Source organism: Polyergus mexicanus, unplaced genomic scaffold, assembly GCF_030449975.1.
Source record: "Polyergus mexicanus isolate NDT 795.1 unplaced genomic scaffold, iyPolMexi1.0 SCAF_16, whole genome shotgun sequence".
NCBI lineage: Eukaryota > Metazoa > Arthropoda > Insecta > Hymenoptera > Formicidae > Polyergus > Polyergus mexicanus.
The window spans coordinates 5,919,413-5,936,528 of record NW_027223336.1 but is presented as its reverse complement, the minus strand read 5'-3'; the positions used below and the strand labels follow the sequence as shown (position 1 = coordinate 5,936,528).

Below are 17,116 nucleotides of genomic sequence, written 5' to 3'. Positions count from 1 at the left end.
TAGTTTTTAATATTATACAAAAATTACAATTTATTTATAAATAATATGATAAGTTACACATGATGATCTCAACGGGGCGATCGATATATAAATAATCATTGGATTAAATCTGGTGGTCCCGCGCGAGTACTGACTATAAGTTCATACCGCTTGCGATAAACACGGATGACCCTGAAAGGATACCGCACGAGTGCTCGAGGAGGCGCGTGATTTCTACTATTCTGTCAGGTTCCACTATTTTCAAAATCTTAAGATTCTCATAATCTCTTGGATACCGTCTTTCGTCGTGTTTGATAAAATGGTGAGTTCCGTCGTAAAATCACCGCGATGTACGTCGAACATCTATGGCGATTGATAGCATCTCTATCGATTGTCGGCTTCGGCATTGTCGAGTCGTCGAGTCACGTATCAGTTAAAAATACAGTCCGCACGAAAAATCTGATAATCCTCGTTTAACAGTCGTAATTTGCCTGTCCTTTGCGTAGAATTGCGTCCGATCTAGTCGTTGTTGCATCGACAAGTGTCCGTGTTGTCGAGTCGAGCTTGTCGAACGGATCCCTGAGAAGCTGACCCACGCCTCCCTCAGATGTGATCGTCGGGTTAACGACGATCACTTTGGCGAATGAAGGTAGAAAGTTAGAAGGAAGAGAGGTTGTAAATGACACTGGGCTATTCAGCGGGTTTGTACGCGTTATAAGCGAGATCAGAACCGGCCGCCGATCTCGCCCAACCGTGATGATCGTGGTGCACCTCGTGTCCGTAATCGTGGACGGGATGAGCGACTACCTCGTAACTTTGGCTCTTGTAAGCGAGCAATTTCTGCAAGGCGATGATCAAGCTGATGACGAGAGCAATCTTGCCGATGATGAGGGCCTTAACAGCGATCAAAGCCAAAGCGCCAAGGGCAATCGGGATAAGGGCAGCAGCCTTAAGTTTCAGGAGAAGAAGGATGGGCAACAGAGATTTAACGATCTTCTTCTTCTTACCACGAGCTGAAACATGAACAAAATTACAAAATATGAGCCTTCTGATTTTTTTTTTTTTTTTTTTTTTTTAATAATGTGCATGTATAATTTTTTATAATGCGCATCTTCAAATTTCTTCCATCTTTGATATTAAAATAACATATACATGTATTTCAGTTTATCAAAAGCATATGATATGACAAAATTCTATTGTTTAAAGTTCAAAGGTATCTTTTTATATATTTAAAATATGTATAAATTTTTTACTTATAATATATTGTTAAAAAAAAAATATATATATATATGTTTTTCTTTTAATTCTATTTAATATTACCTTCGTCAAAGGAACGAGCAACGTCTTCCGGAAAGCTCAATTCAACAGTGTGTGTAGATAAAAATTTAGCAGCTCTATCGACAAGGGCCTGATCAATTGCAGCTTCTTTGGCTTCGGTCTCAGCTGGCAAGGTATTTTCAATATCATTAAGAGACCTTGCATTGTCAGCCCGGCTGAAAAGAAGAAGTATGCGCGCTTATCATTTGCATGAGTGTTTCGAAATATCCTCCGACGTTCGTTAACAACTTTCTATGCTAATTTTATGACCGGACATTTAAGCCTTTTGCAGAGTGTAAAGTAGTATTACATCGTTCGGTGATTAAAGTAATAAAGTGAGCTTGAAAAGAGTCAATTCCAAACAGTTTATCGTTTGAATAATAAATTTATAAATTATCTCTCATTTTAATTATATTTTAAATGTGTGACTAAAATCTAAAAATTATTGAATTTTATAAAGGGGCTAAATAATCCAATCCAATCGTGCAATAATCGCTTTATCTACGTTAATATACTATGTACAGATGATCTCATACACTTTGGTATAGTATAAAAAGTATAATAAAATACGATTTAAATACAATTTCACGCGTTCACCACACGAATCACCTGCCGCGTTTCTCACGTCTTAATTTCACTCGATGTCGACTATCCTCGATCACCGTAAAATGTAACGATCACTATCCCGAGCAAATCCTCGCCGTCCCTTACCTGTTTTTAGCCTCCTCGGTCTGCACGATCTTGAATCCGTCGACGACTTCGATGTCAGTCGAACGGACGACTCGGTCGACATAGCGTAGGGCCTTGAGCTTGAGACACACCGGGATGCTCGATTCCCCGGCACAAGAAGCGTACACGTCGAGGGCTTCCTCGAGGACCGACGGTGGCGGTGACGTCGCCGCGTCCTGCGACGCCGGTGCAGCGAGAGTGGATACCACGAGGAGTGCGCTGATGATCGCGAATTTGTACATGTTGACGTTAATTCTTTTAAATTTTCCGGGCGACGAAAGAAGACCGACGAAATCGAACCGATTACTCCAACTTGTCGAAACTGCTCTTCTTCACTTCCTCTCCTTCGCTCTTCTACTCTCGTCTCCCTTTTCCGTCTCTTGCACGTTAACGCTCGAACGAGTACGGCGATCGTATCGACACTGCCAGAAAGAATCACGATTGCTGCCTTTTATCCTCGTCGCGAAAGGGGCCCGCGTACGTTTTTGAAATTTTGATGGCCCCCACCGGGTGGCCCCCGCCGAGTTTCAATCCATACGAGCTATTGGTTCTCCTTCAGGCGGTCATTCCGTTTGTGTCGTGTGCGTCTCTCGTTGACGCGCCTGCACACCACCGATCCTACTCCATTGGTTCTCCTCTCCTGTGCCCGTGTGTACTTACTTACTTAAGTCGTTTGTGTACACAACGGGTGTGTTGGCTCCCGACAAACCCGCCCTGTACGTATGCGTAAAACGCACACACAAGCGCGCGCGCGCGCGCGCGAGAGGGAGAAGACGAGAAAGAAAGGAGAGAGAAAGAGAAAGAAAAAAAAACGAGAGAAAGATGATGTGTGCCTACGCACCACTGGTACTCTTCCTTCGGACGAGATCGGAGCACGATCGAATCGAGGGAGACGTTTCGACGGATCAAAGGCACCAAAAGTACCGATACCAAACGATAGAAAATAGAATGTGCGTGTTCTTTAAAAACGGAGATGATAACACGAATTTTGTACAATCGGTATATTGTCATGCACCAGATCTCACAATTTTTATTGATTTAATAATTTCGCGCTATGCGCATAAATAATCCGAGAAATCCACGCAAAACTGCTCTCGTAAAAGGATTTAGATATTATATCTTCTTTTTACATGTTAAATATATCGGTGAAGATACAGCAGCTGCGACAGAAATTGCCTACTTGTCAGGACGTTCAAAGAGGGACACATGTGCAACGCTTATGCATTAAAGATGAATTATCTGCGGTAGCATATATTATTTGGCGTCTCTCCAGGTGATTCTTGAAATGACTTGTTCAATTGAGTCACTTGTCATAATTAGTTTCTGGGACAAGATAAGAGACTGTGTCGCGACATTTATTTTTATTATTGAATTGTGTATCTCTCTCCTTCTCTCTCTTTCTCTTACATGATTATGCACTATAAATGCATTGCGAGTTATAAGTAATTTATTCCGGAAATCTTTGAAATACGCTTTAAAAAATGTCGCGTCAACGAAGAATCTCATATCGCACTGATAGAGAGAAACGACGCGTTTTATTTGGCCAAACACTTGGGGTAAGTTGGCTTATGATTTCGCTTTCGACAAGGTATATTACACAGGATTACTTCTATACTATCACGTATAGATGATGCTTCGTTCATACGCCTCCACACAACTTTCCAACGTGCTTATAATGTTACACGAGCCTGCAAGATAGTTTAAACACTTGCGCGATCACCAGCTATCAACCGGCACGATTTATTATTATATGAAATCGCGACTCTTCTACCATTGCTCGTCTGGTCAAAGGTTTCACCTCGTGTTCATCGGGGTCGCGTTTTTTAATATACCTTTAAACCGCCATATATTCTCGCCATATAATATGTCCCGATTTCAGCTAATAACAGTTACTTTTGGATTAAGTATCTCGTGACACTGCATTCCTATCGATTCTTCATTTCTCTTGTTCACCTTCAATTTTCTCATCGCTTCCTGTTCCATTCATCGTATTAATTCGAAAGAAGCTAGAAACGCGAGTTAAAATCCTCTTCTTCTGGATGGTATATGGTGCCGGGCGATACTACAACTAGTCAATGATCTTTGAAATTAATGTATTCCAATGGCTGTCGCGCGGAACGTTTAACGGTTTTTCACAAGGAATGTGCGTGGACGCATCGACATGGTCCGATTATATGTGTGAGTTGGGCCTAAGCCAGACTTTTTCCAGGAGTACGAGCCGCGCCTTGCCTCGCCTGGCCTCTCCTCCGCGTCATCGTGACCTAAAGATTTCTTGCCTAGAAAAAAAAGATGAAAAAAATAGAGGAGATATATCCAAATGTATTTTATTATGCTCTGCCGGTGTATTCTTGCACGAGAAAAAGATGCGCGGCTGGACTTTCTCCGCGCCTGTGCGGGCCCGATGATGGTCAACCGAATCTCTGCATCGGTCCAGATTGCATTCTCACTCGACAAAGTAGTCAAACGAATGTGATATGAGTCATGTGTGAAAGTCAAAGATGTGATATGACAGCGAAATAGACTGGCCTGGAGATTGTAATCTAAACCCTTCCTTCCTTCCTTCCCCGTCCCTGGTTTATAAAGCTCGGCCTCGAACGGGAAGAAATTGTCACGGCTTGCCGCATTAGAAGCAATCACTACAATCTCCATGCCAGTCTATTTCGCTGTCATATCACATCTTCGCCTGCATGCGACTGTGGACACCCATCACAGGACATAGACACCACACTCTATGGTTTTGTCCTCTTTACCAAAATCACAGGCCTCACCTGCTTAAAAAACTAAAGGAAAAAAAACCAAGAAGCCTCCTCTTCCTGACATCTTCAAGCTTCTTTCAACACCCTCTGCGGGAATCATCTCATGCCTTGCAACCTTCTTGAAGAAATAAACCTAACCTCAACATCTGAAGTTATAACTTGATCCAATCTCTACAGCATTACTGTCTCCATCATTTTTCGACTTGGCCGTGTGGGCCAGTGTGGTCAGGCCCGGGGAGCCATTCAACCAAAGAAGAAGAAGAAGAATGTGACGTTAAAAATAATCCAATGAATATTAAAATCGAAAAAACTTTCAAATCTATTCAATTAAAAGATTAAAGTTTCTTAAAGATCTTTAAAGATCTTATCTTGAATATTAATATTCAACGTGTAATTTTCTTTTTAATTGACAAAAGTTTTATAAAAAAATGTAAATACAAAAATTTTTTAAATGCCAAAAATTAAAAAAGATTTTGTAAATTATCATAATATATTTTAGATGTATATTTTAGTATTCTATATATACATATAATACTGTTGCTTTCCTTCTCTCAATTATCTTCGATCCTCTCGCGAACGTGATATATATATATATATAATATACAGCGGATCTCAAGAAACTTTCACTTTGTTTCCGCAATGTTTTTTCTCAGCGTATCACGCATTTATTCTATTCGCGCATCAGATTTTATATTGTAGACGCGTCGGCGTCCACATGCCTCATTTACGACAACCGAGCAAGAATCTGAAAGTTTTACCGTCCCCTTCGTATATGTATTACATATATATACGGCAAATCGGATCGCGTAAACACACAGCATCGCAAACTAAGACGCTAATCCGGTGATACATTGAACCGAGTAGCAGCCACGAGCGCTCCTGGTGATGGAACACTTTCCTCTCGTCGACGCCGGCGAGAGTGAACTCGTCCGAGGATCGAGGTCAGGTCAAGGCCCCCACGAAGTGAAGCCTTCGTATCTGAGAGTTCTCGATCTCCTGCTCGGTCTGCTTCTCCCTGTGTTGCTTCTCGCCTCGTTCTACCATCTCTGTTCGTCAATCGCTTCGTTGATGATTATGTGAAGCGATCGAAGTAAAAAAGCGACCGAGGAAGAAAGTTACGATTGACGAAACTCGTTTCTGCCTTTATATTCATCGATTATCTACATCATTAGAGCATATTCTCTTCTTTCAGGTACAATGCAAAAAATAAGCAAAACATACAATACATATATGCAGGTGTATGATTTTGCACAGCTATTATGCGTAATTGTTATATGTTGTTATGTGGGTTAGTAAAACCCATGGTCTATCTTGCTTTTTTCCGTATCGTTGTAAGCAAGAAATCTAGTACGGGGGAAAAAGAGAGAAAAGAAGTTTCGCACCTTGCGCGCTGGAAGCACGTGTGAATGAACGAAACGAAAGTTCTCACCTTTCTTTCTCGCCTCCTCTTTTTTCATCCACGCTCACACGCGATTCTGTGACTTTTTGCCTAGCAATTAACTTCTATCTGCATACGATTCATTTAAGGAAGATGAGACGGGCTATTAAAAAAAGTAATGAAGCGTCACGGATGAATGAAACCGATCGTCGAAATGATACATTCGTCAGAACTCGCAAATAATGAGAGGAGCAAGTACTTTAAATAGTTAATAACTACCTCGTAATAACAAGGCACGCAATACGGGTATCGTCTACGCACTGTTCTAAATTGTTCACGCGCCACCGAAGAAAGTAGCGATATTAGTACTTTCACGTGAATAAATTTGTGCTTAATGTAAACTCAGTTAGTGCTAATTCCCGCGTGACGACCTACATATGAGGATACTCACGGTCCGCTCTTCAGCCTATTTTACATTGCCGTACAATTACGACTGCAATTTCTATCACGGAATATGACGGCGCGAATAAAATGAGATAATGTGAAAATTAACGGCGACGTCGCGTACGTATGTACTCTTACTCCGAAAATGCGTAAACGCAATATCGATATACCTATCATTTAATCGTCTTCGGGAAGACGAGGAAAAGAAGGCGATTCGGGATCTCCTCGATCCATCGAGGTGGCTTTCGGAACTTGAACGTAGAAGGGTCTTGCCAACGTATCAGAAGCACTACTACCCGATCAGATATGCGTTCTTCAGGATCAACGAAATTTCGGATCTGGATACGACAGAGAGGTTGATTGGCGAGATCGAAGGTAGAGAGGAAGAGAGGAAGAGGAAGAAAGACCCGCGGCTACTGTGAAAGACGGTGAATTGAGAGAGGGGCGAGGGGTGGGACCAGGCGTCGACTTTTTCTCCGGTACGGTAGAGAGTGTTAGGCGCACCTTGAAAAGACTCTGCGCGGATGCTGACTTGGCCCGATCGGACTGGTCTGCTCGGCCTGGTTTACTTCCCGAAGTGTGTGTCCACCGACTGGTCTCCGCGTGTACGTCCGTTCTACGTACACGCCGAAACTCTCTCGCGTTCTGCGAGAGTGCGGTGGCACGCTCGAATACGCACACGACCGTCGTGGACGGATCAAACAAGTGCGTAAGGTAAGGGCCCCCCCCGCGCGAACACGTCAGATTTCATTCGTGCGTTTCTCGTATATAGGTGATGCCGTTCCTTCTCTCTCGGTCCCACTATATATCTATACTGTCGCTCGCCATGAGATCGATGGGTCTCCCTCAATTTTTCTCGGCGAGATAACCGGACCATTCGAAAACGTATGTCCATTCGTATCGTCCGCATCGGGACGTTAAATCGTCGTTCAAATAGACACAACTAGGATCTGTGTCTATATAAAAGCGTTTCTCCGTCTCACACACTTGCCTCGTCTCTTTACCATCGATTTTCGCACACCCCTCCATTTTTCATCTCACGCATCTCGTTGAACCTTACTTTCGATCGAGTCCCGAATCGGCGGGCCATCATCAGTCGGTCAGGCTCCAATTCTTTCTCACGCCTCATCCCCGCCGTCTTTTCTCGCATCCTTCTCATTCGCGCTCGTTCTGCTTCTTTCGCCCGTTGCCTCTCTCTTTGCGACTCTACGATTTTAGCGTATCGGTAACTTCCGTTAGTTTCACCCGAATTTTAAGCATCTCGCAATGAACGAAGATACGACGATGAAATTTCAGCGCGTGAGTGCTAAATTTGAGATTACAATCGCATGCAGTTAGCACGCGGCAAGCTATCGAAATAATTAACTATGCGTACACACACGCCGTGTAAATTTCATTCATAAAACAGATTTAATTAATACGGAATAAGATGAGAGAATAATATGCGATCGTTCGATAATTATAATCTTAATTTATTATTTGCGTATTTATAAATATACATAGTGTTCACACATGTGATGCGGTGAGCGTATCGCTACGCGTGTACAATAAATACTGAGGATGATCCTTGCAGGAGCGTTCTCGTGTGTGCGATGATCATAAAGTGAACACAACGGGAGAATACAGTGAGAAGAGATCGAATTATTCAGAGTGAAAATAAATAAAAGTTACGCGCGACACAAGAGAGAAGAGAATATTTTGCGAGGGATAAAGGAAGGAAAGAGAGATGAGATTGAAGAGATGCCACAATGACGTTTGTAAAATTTTTCTTTTCCTAGGTTGACGATGGTTTGTACGCGGAATAGGCCAGATCGTGCCCAGATCTTCCCCATCCGCTCGATCCGTGACCTCCTCCGACTTGTACAACTTCGTGTCCATGATCGTGGCCGCTTGACACAAGTTTCTTTAATCCGATGATAGCGGCAAGTACTAGCGCAAGTTTGCTCACTATCAGCGCTTTGCCAGCCAACAGTGCAAGAGCGCCAAGAGCTAAAGGTACTAATGTGCCGCCGATTAACAGAGGGATAGCAAGAAGACCCATTTTATTTTTCTTCTTGCGTCCTAAAAAGATGATTATGTTTAACGAAAGTATTTGACGAAATATAAAATAACGAAATTTTATAATGAATAATTTAAAATTAATCTTATAATAAAAGAATTAAATTTTAAATCTATTTAACATATATATATATATATATATATATATATTATAAATAGAGCAAGAGACAATATCTGATAATGTGAGATAAATCAAAGTAATTACATTTAAAAAAAATTTATTAAATATCTAATTATTATTAATTCATATACATCCGTTAACGTTAATGTGGTACTGTTTATGATTAATACTCTGATATTCTTCTTACCTTCTTCTGCGAGGCTACGTTGGAATTCATCGACGTTTGGCAATTTTAGCTTTAGAGTGTGACTTTGAAAGAATTTGACAATCTTGTCGAAAATCATGCTATTAAGAGCATCTTCCTTGTCTTCTAACGCTCGCGGTAAACTGGCTTCAATTTCTTGCAGAGATTTTTCTGGCTCGGATTCATTGGCAGCTGATTCGTCGTGAACTAAGGTAACGCCATCGGCCACATTCAATTGTACGTTCCGCGAGATCCTATCCATGGCCGATAAGAGCTTTAACTTCAGACAAGGACTCAGTTCAGCGCCGGCACATTCTTTATACACTTGATAGACGTAACGCAACTCTCCAAATACGCCAATGCCACTTGACCTTGCCGTTTGTTGTTCGTCAATGGAATTGGATGCGGGATTAGTTTCGGCGGATCTCGCAGAGACCGCCGTCACTAGTACAGCCAGACATACGTAGCGTGTAAATTGTTCCATTTTTTTTTTTTTTTTTTGAAGTAAATATCTGTGAAAAGTAATTAATTTGATAAAAAATATTTATTGAGTAAAATAATAAATTCATTAATAATTTTGCTTCTATAATTGAATAATACAAAAAAATGTAACGCGATAATAGCATAAATTAATTGAGCGTACTAACAATAGCGTAAATTAATCAGTTAAATAATCAAGCAAATGCTGGATTTCTTTAATAGGCTCGAATATCTAAACGCGTTTTGAATTTCAAACCGAAAAAGTTTACGTTAGTCGTTAAAAATTATTATTAAAAATTTATTTTAAATTTGATAAACTTAAAAAAATTTCCAATTCTTTAAATTGTTAAAGTCGCTTATGCTATTTATACAATTAATGACTTTTTCCAAATATATTTTCTACCCAAGTATAGTAATAATTCTCCGAAATTATATTATTCGTATATCTTTCTTCATTTATTTGTAAAGTAGCTCTAAAATGTTCTTATAGAAATTTGTTCGTATACATTTTTATCACAAAACGTCTACAAAAATCCATCCACTTAACGCGATCACCAAAGATTCAAACTACGCAAGCTTCAATCGAGACACTGTACCTTCCACTCGATACGAGAAAATCAAACTTCTCGTCCTTCGCTCGTTCCCTCGAGAAGGTCCTTGCGTCCCGCACGCGGCTGCCGGCTTCTGATTAATTTAACACGCTGCGTACTACCGCGAGTTGAGTTTATAGCTGTGAGCACTCTAAGTAGACTGTACGTAACGGAAGCCCTGCCCTAGCTCTATATATCTAGCCAGGTATACCTCCGTACTGTGCGATATTTCCCCCACCTGGTCGGCGCCGGTGTACGTACACCACCATCGCGACTATTTTCATACCATTGATTTGAGAGCGGTCGCTTTGCACTTAGACAACCACCCGGGAGACGAAAGTAGAGAGCAGAATTCACCTCCGCGGGACGCGTCATAATCACGACACTCCTCCTCCCCCCGAGAGATTTTATCTCCCACCAGCAGCGCATCCGATCGAAATTTTGCCGTCCTTACGATGGCTGTCCTTGTCTTCCTAATGTTTATTCCTCATACGGATTTAATTCGACCGGTGTAACCGCGTTTCGTCTGTATCATTGTTCCGTTGTTCCTTTTTGCGCACGCGTGGCTGCGTAGACCGACCACCTACGCACCGACCGACGCGGTTCGATGCTCCCGCCGTTCGCGATTCGAATTTCTCGCCCGGTTGCTCCGATTCGAATAAGATCGAAAATGAAAGGAGTGCCGGAGAACAATACTGTATGTCGCGAAAAGACCGTGCCGATTTTCGCGTGCCGAGTGCACGAATGAAATCTCGAGACAACGCGTCGTAAGCGCGTAGAAAGCGCTTTGGGACCAACGTTTACGGCCATTGATATATTTGATAACAGGAAGCGCGATAAAATATAAAGTGTGTTATTGGCACGAGCTTACGCGTACTTAGATTTATACCGTATTTACGATACTGTAAAATCGTTCATTCGTTAAGTGGCGAGAGATCGCGAGCTGAGGAGGCCGTTGTTCCAGCTGTTACTTTCTAGGCTGCCTTAATTATTTACGTCAAATTTCATGATTATATCAGAATACGATATTCGGAATAAATTTCACGTACAAGACAGACTTTCGAATATGACTTTGGAATACCGTAAAAAAATCTTTTCGAACGTCAATCAAGATAGTTTAAAGTTACTACTGTGATACAGAATTATCATCGTCCCATATGTACGATTGGATATATAACTGCATTTCTCATTACTTATCAAGTATTCGATACACAGTTATATCTCTGACATTAAATTCGGGATTCTTGAAACGTTTGCTTCAGCTATTATAATTAATGTGGCAATGTGCGTTCCACTTTTCTATAAAAGATTGAACAAAACGCTTTTTCTCTACGCTCGTGTCATCGAAAAAGGAGAAACGATGAATCGACAAATTAACGTATACCGTTACGCGCGTTAGGCACAATTTCTGTATCCAATTAATCATTTAATTCATCGATGCTTCTAATTCAATGATAATTCATTCCTAGTATCCCTTGTGCGTATCCTTGACTTTTCATCTTGTTCAATTCGATATTCGCCAGCGGATGTGGTCTTAACTAGGTCATACCAAGTGAAAACGCCGTTGCGTGCAGATACACTTAGACCATTTAACGAATTAAACGTGTTTCCAGGAGGAAAGAAACGAAACGGAGACTCTCACGCAAAGAAACCAAAGAGAAAAAGCGAAATATCCTGTTGTCTCTCATTTAGAGAGATTATCATTAAAACATAGTTGGGGCTTGACTGTATCACTACCCCCTTCGCCTTCGTTAACACCGCGTCGAGATTGCCGGTGCATGACGTTTTCATTGAGCTGCACGCGAATGTCCAAGAAAGCATCGCGACCGTTTAACGGATATAGAGGAAGGGGAGTCGGTCCTCTTCTCGATCTTCTCGTCGCACGTCTTACCTCTCGTCCACCCCCATCCCCTTCTTTCCCCTTCAATCCCACGCGTTCTCGCGGATCTACGCGACTGCGATACTGCCGGAACTTATTTGCAACGGCATTTGCAATGTCGCGTTACCGATTTCTCGTACGCGTATGTATGTTCCATGAAAATGATCCCCCCGCGGCATGGCATGGCGAAAGCGACGATCTCACGAGATGGATCACCAGCATGCGTCGCACGCGGCTAATGAACGTGTGTCTGGGATTTCGTCGTTTCCGGTTCGCGGAACCATCGGGCCTGAATTTCATTTTGTACGACCGGCCGATTTTCTCGTCGACTCGATACGCGTCGCTACTCGGCCAATGAAACTGTCGTTATTGTACCTCCTTTTTCTTCCTTAGAGCCGCTTCTTAAGTAGAAACGGAACCCGCGGTATGCAGGTTACCAGTTGTACCCTAGCTACGCGTACGTCCGCTCTTGTAGAGGGGCAATCACTGGGTTAAGATAGATATTATCAAGTATTTAAGTAGATTATGGCGTATTATCTCTGGCGGGGAAAATTTTACCCTAAATATTTTTTCAAATGTTTTAGTTATTAACTTCGTAAAACTAATAAGTCAATCGTGATATTTGCTACGGAAATAAATATTTCTGGTATTAATACGATACGAATTAATATGATATTAGTTCGCAATATTTGCTGTACGGTATTTTTGTTTTTTTTTATAAGAGAGAAATGCATATAATTTTAAAAATTTTTTAAGAATTCTAAAAATTATTTTTTAGTACTTAAATAAAATCTTGATTTAGTAAGAATAAATTAAAATTTTCCCTTATATATATATATATATATATATATATATATATATATATATATATATTATTTAACTAACATATAATGTATAAAATAATGTAGATTTAATTTAGATTTAATATATTAACATCTCTTTATTTCAGTTGTCGAAGAAATTATTTTGAGATTCCCTAAATACTTGATAATAATAATAAAATGAAAGAACACTATGTGAGAAATGCGAAGAGAGCTCCGAAGACGTAAAATATTTCCATATATACTGTAAATTGTATAAATTACTCACAATTTCGTATATATTATACATATAATTCGCATTTTTGAGCAACAAAGCGGCCGTACTGTGCGTTCCTCGACTACTTTCGCTCATGCATGATGAGCTTTATTGTATCTCCATTACGTATCTATTTATGTGTGGAAAATGTGGTACATGGCTGCATCCGGTGCGCGATCGCTGTTTCGAACTCAATAGAGCGTATTTCACGGTCTTACGTTACGCCTTACGATTACGAGTGCAAGTGCAGTGTTGTATAAATAGAAGTACTCGGTCACGGACGATGGTCACTCTTACGAGAGCCGAGGGAAACGTTGGATTCTCATCGACGCAGGCATTGAAGTCTCTTTTATTGGGACAAAACTTGAAGCGTCTATTTGTCGTCTTTTTATTATAAAAGAGAACAGGAAATGTCATAATGGAAGCACACAGTCAACAAACATCATATAAATATTAATATAAGATGTAACGAATAAATAACGAGCTCGCGTAAAATATACATACATAAAACAATGAGCATTTTCCAGAGGTACTGGTGACTGGCCGCGGAATAAATCGACCGTTATGTATAAATAAAGCAAATAAAAGAAAAAGAAGAGAATCAAAATATAGAAGATTATATGAACATAAGGAAAAGGGATAGAAAGAGATTCGGAGAGATTTTCAAGTTCAATAATTTTACAGTTAAAATAGTAGATATCGCGGGAGAGCTGAAGGCAGGGTGTCGGAAATTTTTCTTCGAATATAATATAGACTAGGTATTTTTGTACATGACGGTAGCATAAGCAAGAGAGGAAGGAGATAATGAAGAAATGTGTGAGTGAGAGAAAGAGAGTGAAGCGAACGCGAGTGGAACGAAAGGGAACATCGAATCGTTGGAGAGAAATGCAAGAAACTCAAGATGGAGAAACTTTCTATAGTATCGATTAAGCTTATGCTTGAGGTTGATGGGCGCGATAGGCGATTTCATGGGCGTCCTGTGGTAAACTCCTGGCCCATCCGTGTCCGCTGCTGCCGTATCCACCACCATAGTCACCACCGCCATAACCACCACCACCACCGTGGCCACCGTCGTCGTGGCTGACAACGTGACTGCTGCTGTGATGCGGATGTGAGACTACCTCGTAGGTCACGTGCTTTTGATGAGAGCCGAGGAGTTTCTTCAGTCCGATAATGGCAGAGATTACGAGGGCGATCTTGCCAACGAGCAGGGCTTTACCAGCTATCAGGGCAATCGCACCGAGAGCCAGTGGCAATAAAGCGGCCGCTTTCAGGGCTATGGCGAGTATCAGGGGTCCTAAGATCTTCTGCGCTTTTTCTGTAACATATCAAACATTTTTTTACGTAAAATTCGCCGATGGATCCTCTTGTATAATTCAATCATCGGTATATTTTTTTTTAAATAGCTTTTTAATATTATATAATTCTTATAATCAAGATTTCATTCTACGTATATGAGTGTGATTCGAAATTATATTAATTTTATTTGTATTTCGCGTTAATGAATAATAAATGCTTAAAAATGTGCTTTTGATAAAAAAAAAATTTTTTTTATATACATATGCTGATAGATTCTTTAATTATAATATTATTATTAATTATCATAAATTAGCTGTTTAAAACTTTCTTACTTTTGTATAAAATAAAACGTATATCTTCGCGTATTCAATATTTATCTCGCTAAATGTAGAATATGAATACGAGTCGCGAAGGTTAATGTTATTATTATTCTCTCTTTACACTTCTGTGTAGAACGGGAATGTCTGAACACATCACGACACATCACATGTTTAAATATACAGATTTGCTCCATGAAGCCTCTCAATTATCCTATTTAGTGATGTACTATCAAGATACGTATTTTTATCAAACAACTAAAAAATTATAAATGCTGTATAGTAAGTTGTTTATGCCAGAAATGCATATCTGTTTAACATACATTCCTTTTTATAGCTGTCTTATAATTATATATACGTGATAAAGATACCAAATTAGAAGAAGGAGAAACCGTTCGCTCAAATTGAGTTAAAAGGATAATAATATCACGTCGCATATAATATCGATAAATTAAAGATGATTAAAAAATTGAAAAATTTGATGCAATATTGATGAAATTAATGTAAAAAATTTTTGAAAATTTTTAAAATTATGATATCATAATACGATTGCATCAAGATAATCTATGTGAGTTTATGCATTTATAAATGTGACGTGATATATAATCTCTTGAATTAATTTGTATAAAATGTTAATTTTGCTTTATTTCCACGCCGAAATTAATCATCGAATAACAGTAAGAGCAATTCATAAGTAGATAAGCAGATGCTAAAACATAAGACGTATACGTAGGTTAATCATTGTAAATTCGATAATAATGGTCCTTCGTAAATCACATCGCGTCAAATATGGAGACGCGTAGTACTTTTAAAGTGGAATAGCGCCGAAGGTCAAGGCGAAGTACCAAGATGGAAAGTATGTCAAAAATCTCGTACGGTGGGATCTCTCTCTATCTGTCTCTCGCTCTCTATCTGTGTCTCTCTACCAATCTTTCAATATCCCCGGCGCCCTCCTCCTGATCCTCCTCAGTCGAGGGGGTTCAAGGGGAAGCGGAACCAGTTCTTCAGTGGGTCAACGTCTGCGACCGGTATTGGCTTCCTCATCATCATCGTCGCGTGTGTTCACACGACGGCGATGGATGCCGAGGACTCTCGTACCGCAGCTGACGTTGGCCGAGCCGATAAACTCGTGTGATTACCTTTTCGATATGCGAATAATTTATATCTTTTTCTCTTCGCTATTGTGTCTTTACATAACGTAAAAATCTCTTTTAAAAGCAAAATGTAAATTAATAATAGAGAGATTTATATGAAAATATTATAATTTTTATATATTAATATATATAAAATATATAAATAAATTGTAATATATATAAACGTGTAAAATTATAATTTTTTTTTTCTAATATGATAGACCAGTGGCTAAATGATGGTTAAAAATTCTGATATTTATAAGAAGCGTTCTAACACCGCAAACAACTTTATCTTCGGTTGATTTACAAGTTGATTAAGAATTACTCAATTATTACGCTATCAATCTCACTTTCGAAACAATCTTCTATTTAGCAAGTGCGAGCAATCGCTGTAACAAACATTTCTTCGCGAAAAACAAACACAATGAAACATAATTAGAGACTAGCTATTAGCAACCGGTTTGATATCACATTCAAGCGCATTTGTAAGTTGATCCTCTTACATGACTATTCTAGAATGTACAGTTTCATATTATAATATACTCACTCTTTTTTCCACGGCTTTCAACGGCGTTATCGCTAAAGTCTTCGAAACTGCGCCCAGCAGACTCGATCGCTCCTAAAATGTCGCTGCCCTTGAGGTCAACTTTAACGGAGTGCGTCCTTAGGAACCTTCCGAGACGATCGAATAAGAGCGTATCGAAATCGCTGGATTCGATAGATCTGCCAAAAAATGTAATGCATGAGTACTTTTTAAGAATTATAAACGGAGCTCAAGGCGTTTAAATCTTTTTAATCGCGTAATTCTAGGAGTCCTCTCTCACGGAACGGCCGTGACAACCAACCTGGGCGCACCCTCGCCCTCGGCGCTGGACGTTTTAACAACAGTGATGCCCTCGGACAGCGTAATATCCTCCTTGTCGGCCAGCATCTTGTCGACGAAGGTAAATACTTTGTACTTGATGCAGTTGACGGATTCCTTTTTCAAGCAATCGGCATATACGCTCGTCATCAGATCGTTCTCACTTCCGCTGATCTTCTCGCTGGTCGGCAATGCCAGGGTCGCGCTCAATGCCGCCGACACCCACAGTAACGTCGCGAAATGCTTGGCCATGGTCACCGAGTGCGACTCCACCGCGTTCTACGCGTCTCGTGCGAACAAAGCCGAAGGTATCCTACAGTCGCGTGCCTCACGTGCGGTACGTTTCTTGGCTCCTTCGTGCCTCAACAACGTGCAGCCGCGTTTGTACGTAGTCAGGCACGCCAGGATGCGCCGAAGCTGCCTCGTGTGTTACATCTAAAAGAGGTTGCTTTGCTTTTATACCAAAGTATCGCACGTGGGGAACCTTCGTGGGTTCGCAGGCCATCGGGGGTC

General features: G+C 40.5%; 3 protein-coding genes across 3 annotated transcripts; all 3 read right to left on the bottom strand.

The window, feature by feature from the left end:
* Window positions 1–669: 669 nt before the first annotated feature.
* On the bottom strand, window positions 670–2,267 carry Osi9 (DUF1676 domain-containing protein Osi9). Its single transcript, XM_070309054.1, has 3 exons — window positions 2,008–2,267; window positions 1,300–1,472; window positions 670–992 (listed from the first exon to the last, which is right to left on the bottom strand). The coding sequence occupies exons 1-3, from the start codon at window positions 2,265–2,267 to the stop codon at window positions 670–672; spliced, it is 756 nt and encodes a 251-aa protein (XP_070165155.1).
* Window positions 2,268–8,283: 6,016 nt separating this feature from the next.
* LOC138940271 (uncharacterized) lies at window positions 8,284–9,450 on the bottom strand. The gene is made up of 2 exons (XM_070309008.1): window positions 8,970–9,450; window positions 8,284–8,664 (listed from the first exon to the last, which is right to left on the bottom strand). Exons 1-2 carry the CDS (start codon window positions 9,448–9,450, stop codon window positions 8,378–8,380), a joined length of 768 nt encoding a protein of 255 aa, XP_070165109.1. The 3' UTR covers window positions 8,284–8,377.
* A 4,474-nt stretch (window positions 9,451–13,924) lies between these two features.
* LOC138940277 (uncharacterized) lies at window positions 13,925–16,855 on the bottom strand. Its single transcript, XM_070309016.1, has 3 exons — window positions 16,587–16,855; window positions 16,289–16,464; window positions 13,925–14,310 (listed from the first exon to the last, which is right to left on the bottom strand). Exons 1-3 carry the CDS (start codon window positions 16,853–16,855, stop codon window positions 13,925–13,927), a joined length of 831 nt encoding a protein of 276 aa, XP_070165117.1.
* Between the last annotated feature and the right edge of the window lie 261 nt (window positions 16,856–17,116).

Bases quoted from the DNA above. Each gene is read 5' to 3' on its own strand.
- LOC138940271 (XM_070309008.1), bottom strand. From the start codon at position 9,450: ATGGAACAATTTACACGCTACGTATGTCTGGCTGTACTAGTGACGGCG. The intron at 8,665-8,969 runs GTAAGAAGAATA...TCATCTTTTTAG, and splicing joins ACGTAGCCTCGCAGAAGAAG to GACGCAAGAAGAAAAATAAA.
- Osi9 (XM_070309054.1), bottom strand. From the start codon at position 2,267: ATGTACAAATTCGCGATCATCAGCGCACTCCTCGTGGTATCCACTCTC. The intron at 1,473-2,007 runs GTAAGGGACGGC...TCTTCTTTTCAG, and splicing joins ACCGAGGAGGCTAAAAACAG to CCGGGCTGACAATGCAAGGT. The intron at 993-1,299 runs GTAATATTAAAT...TTCATGTTTCAG, and splicing joins TGCTCGTTCCTTTGACGAAG to CTCGTGGTAAGAAGAAGAAG.
- LOC138940277 (XM_070309016.1), bottom strand. From the start codon at position 16,855: ATGGCCAAGCATTTCGCGACGTTACTGTGGGTGTCGGCGGCATTGAGC. The intron at 16,465-16,586 runs GTTGGTTGTCAC...ATTTTTTGGCAG, and splicing joins GAGGGCGAGGGTGCGCCCAG to ATCTATCGAATCCAGCGATT. The intron at 14,311-16,288 runs GTGAGTATATTA...GATATGTTACAG, and splicing joins TGAAAGCCGTGGAAAAAAGA to AAAAAGCGCAGAAGATCTTA.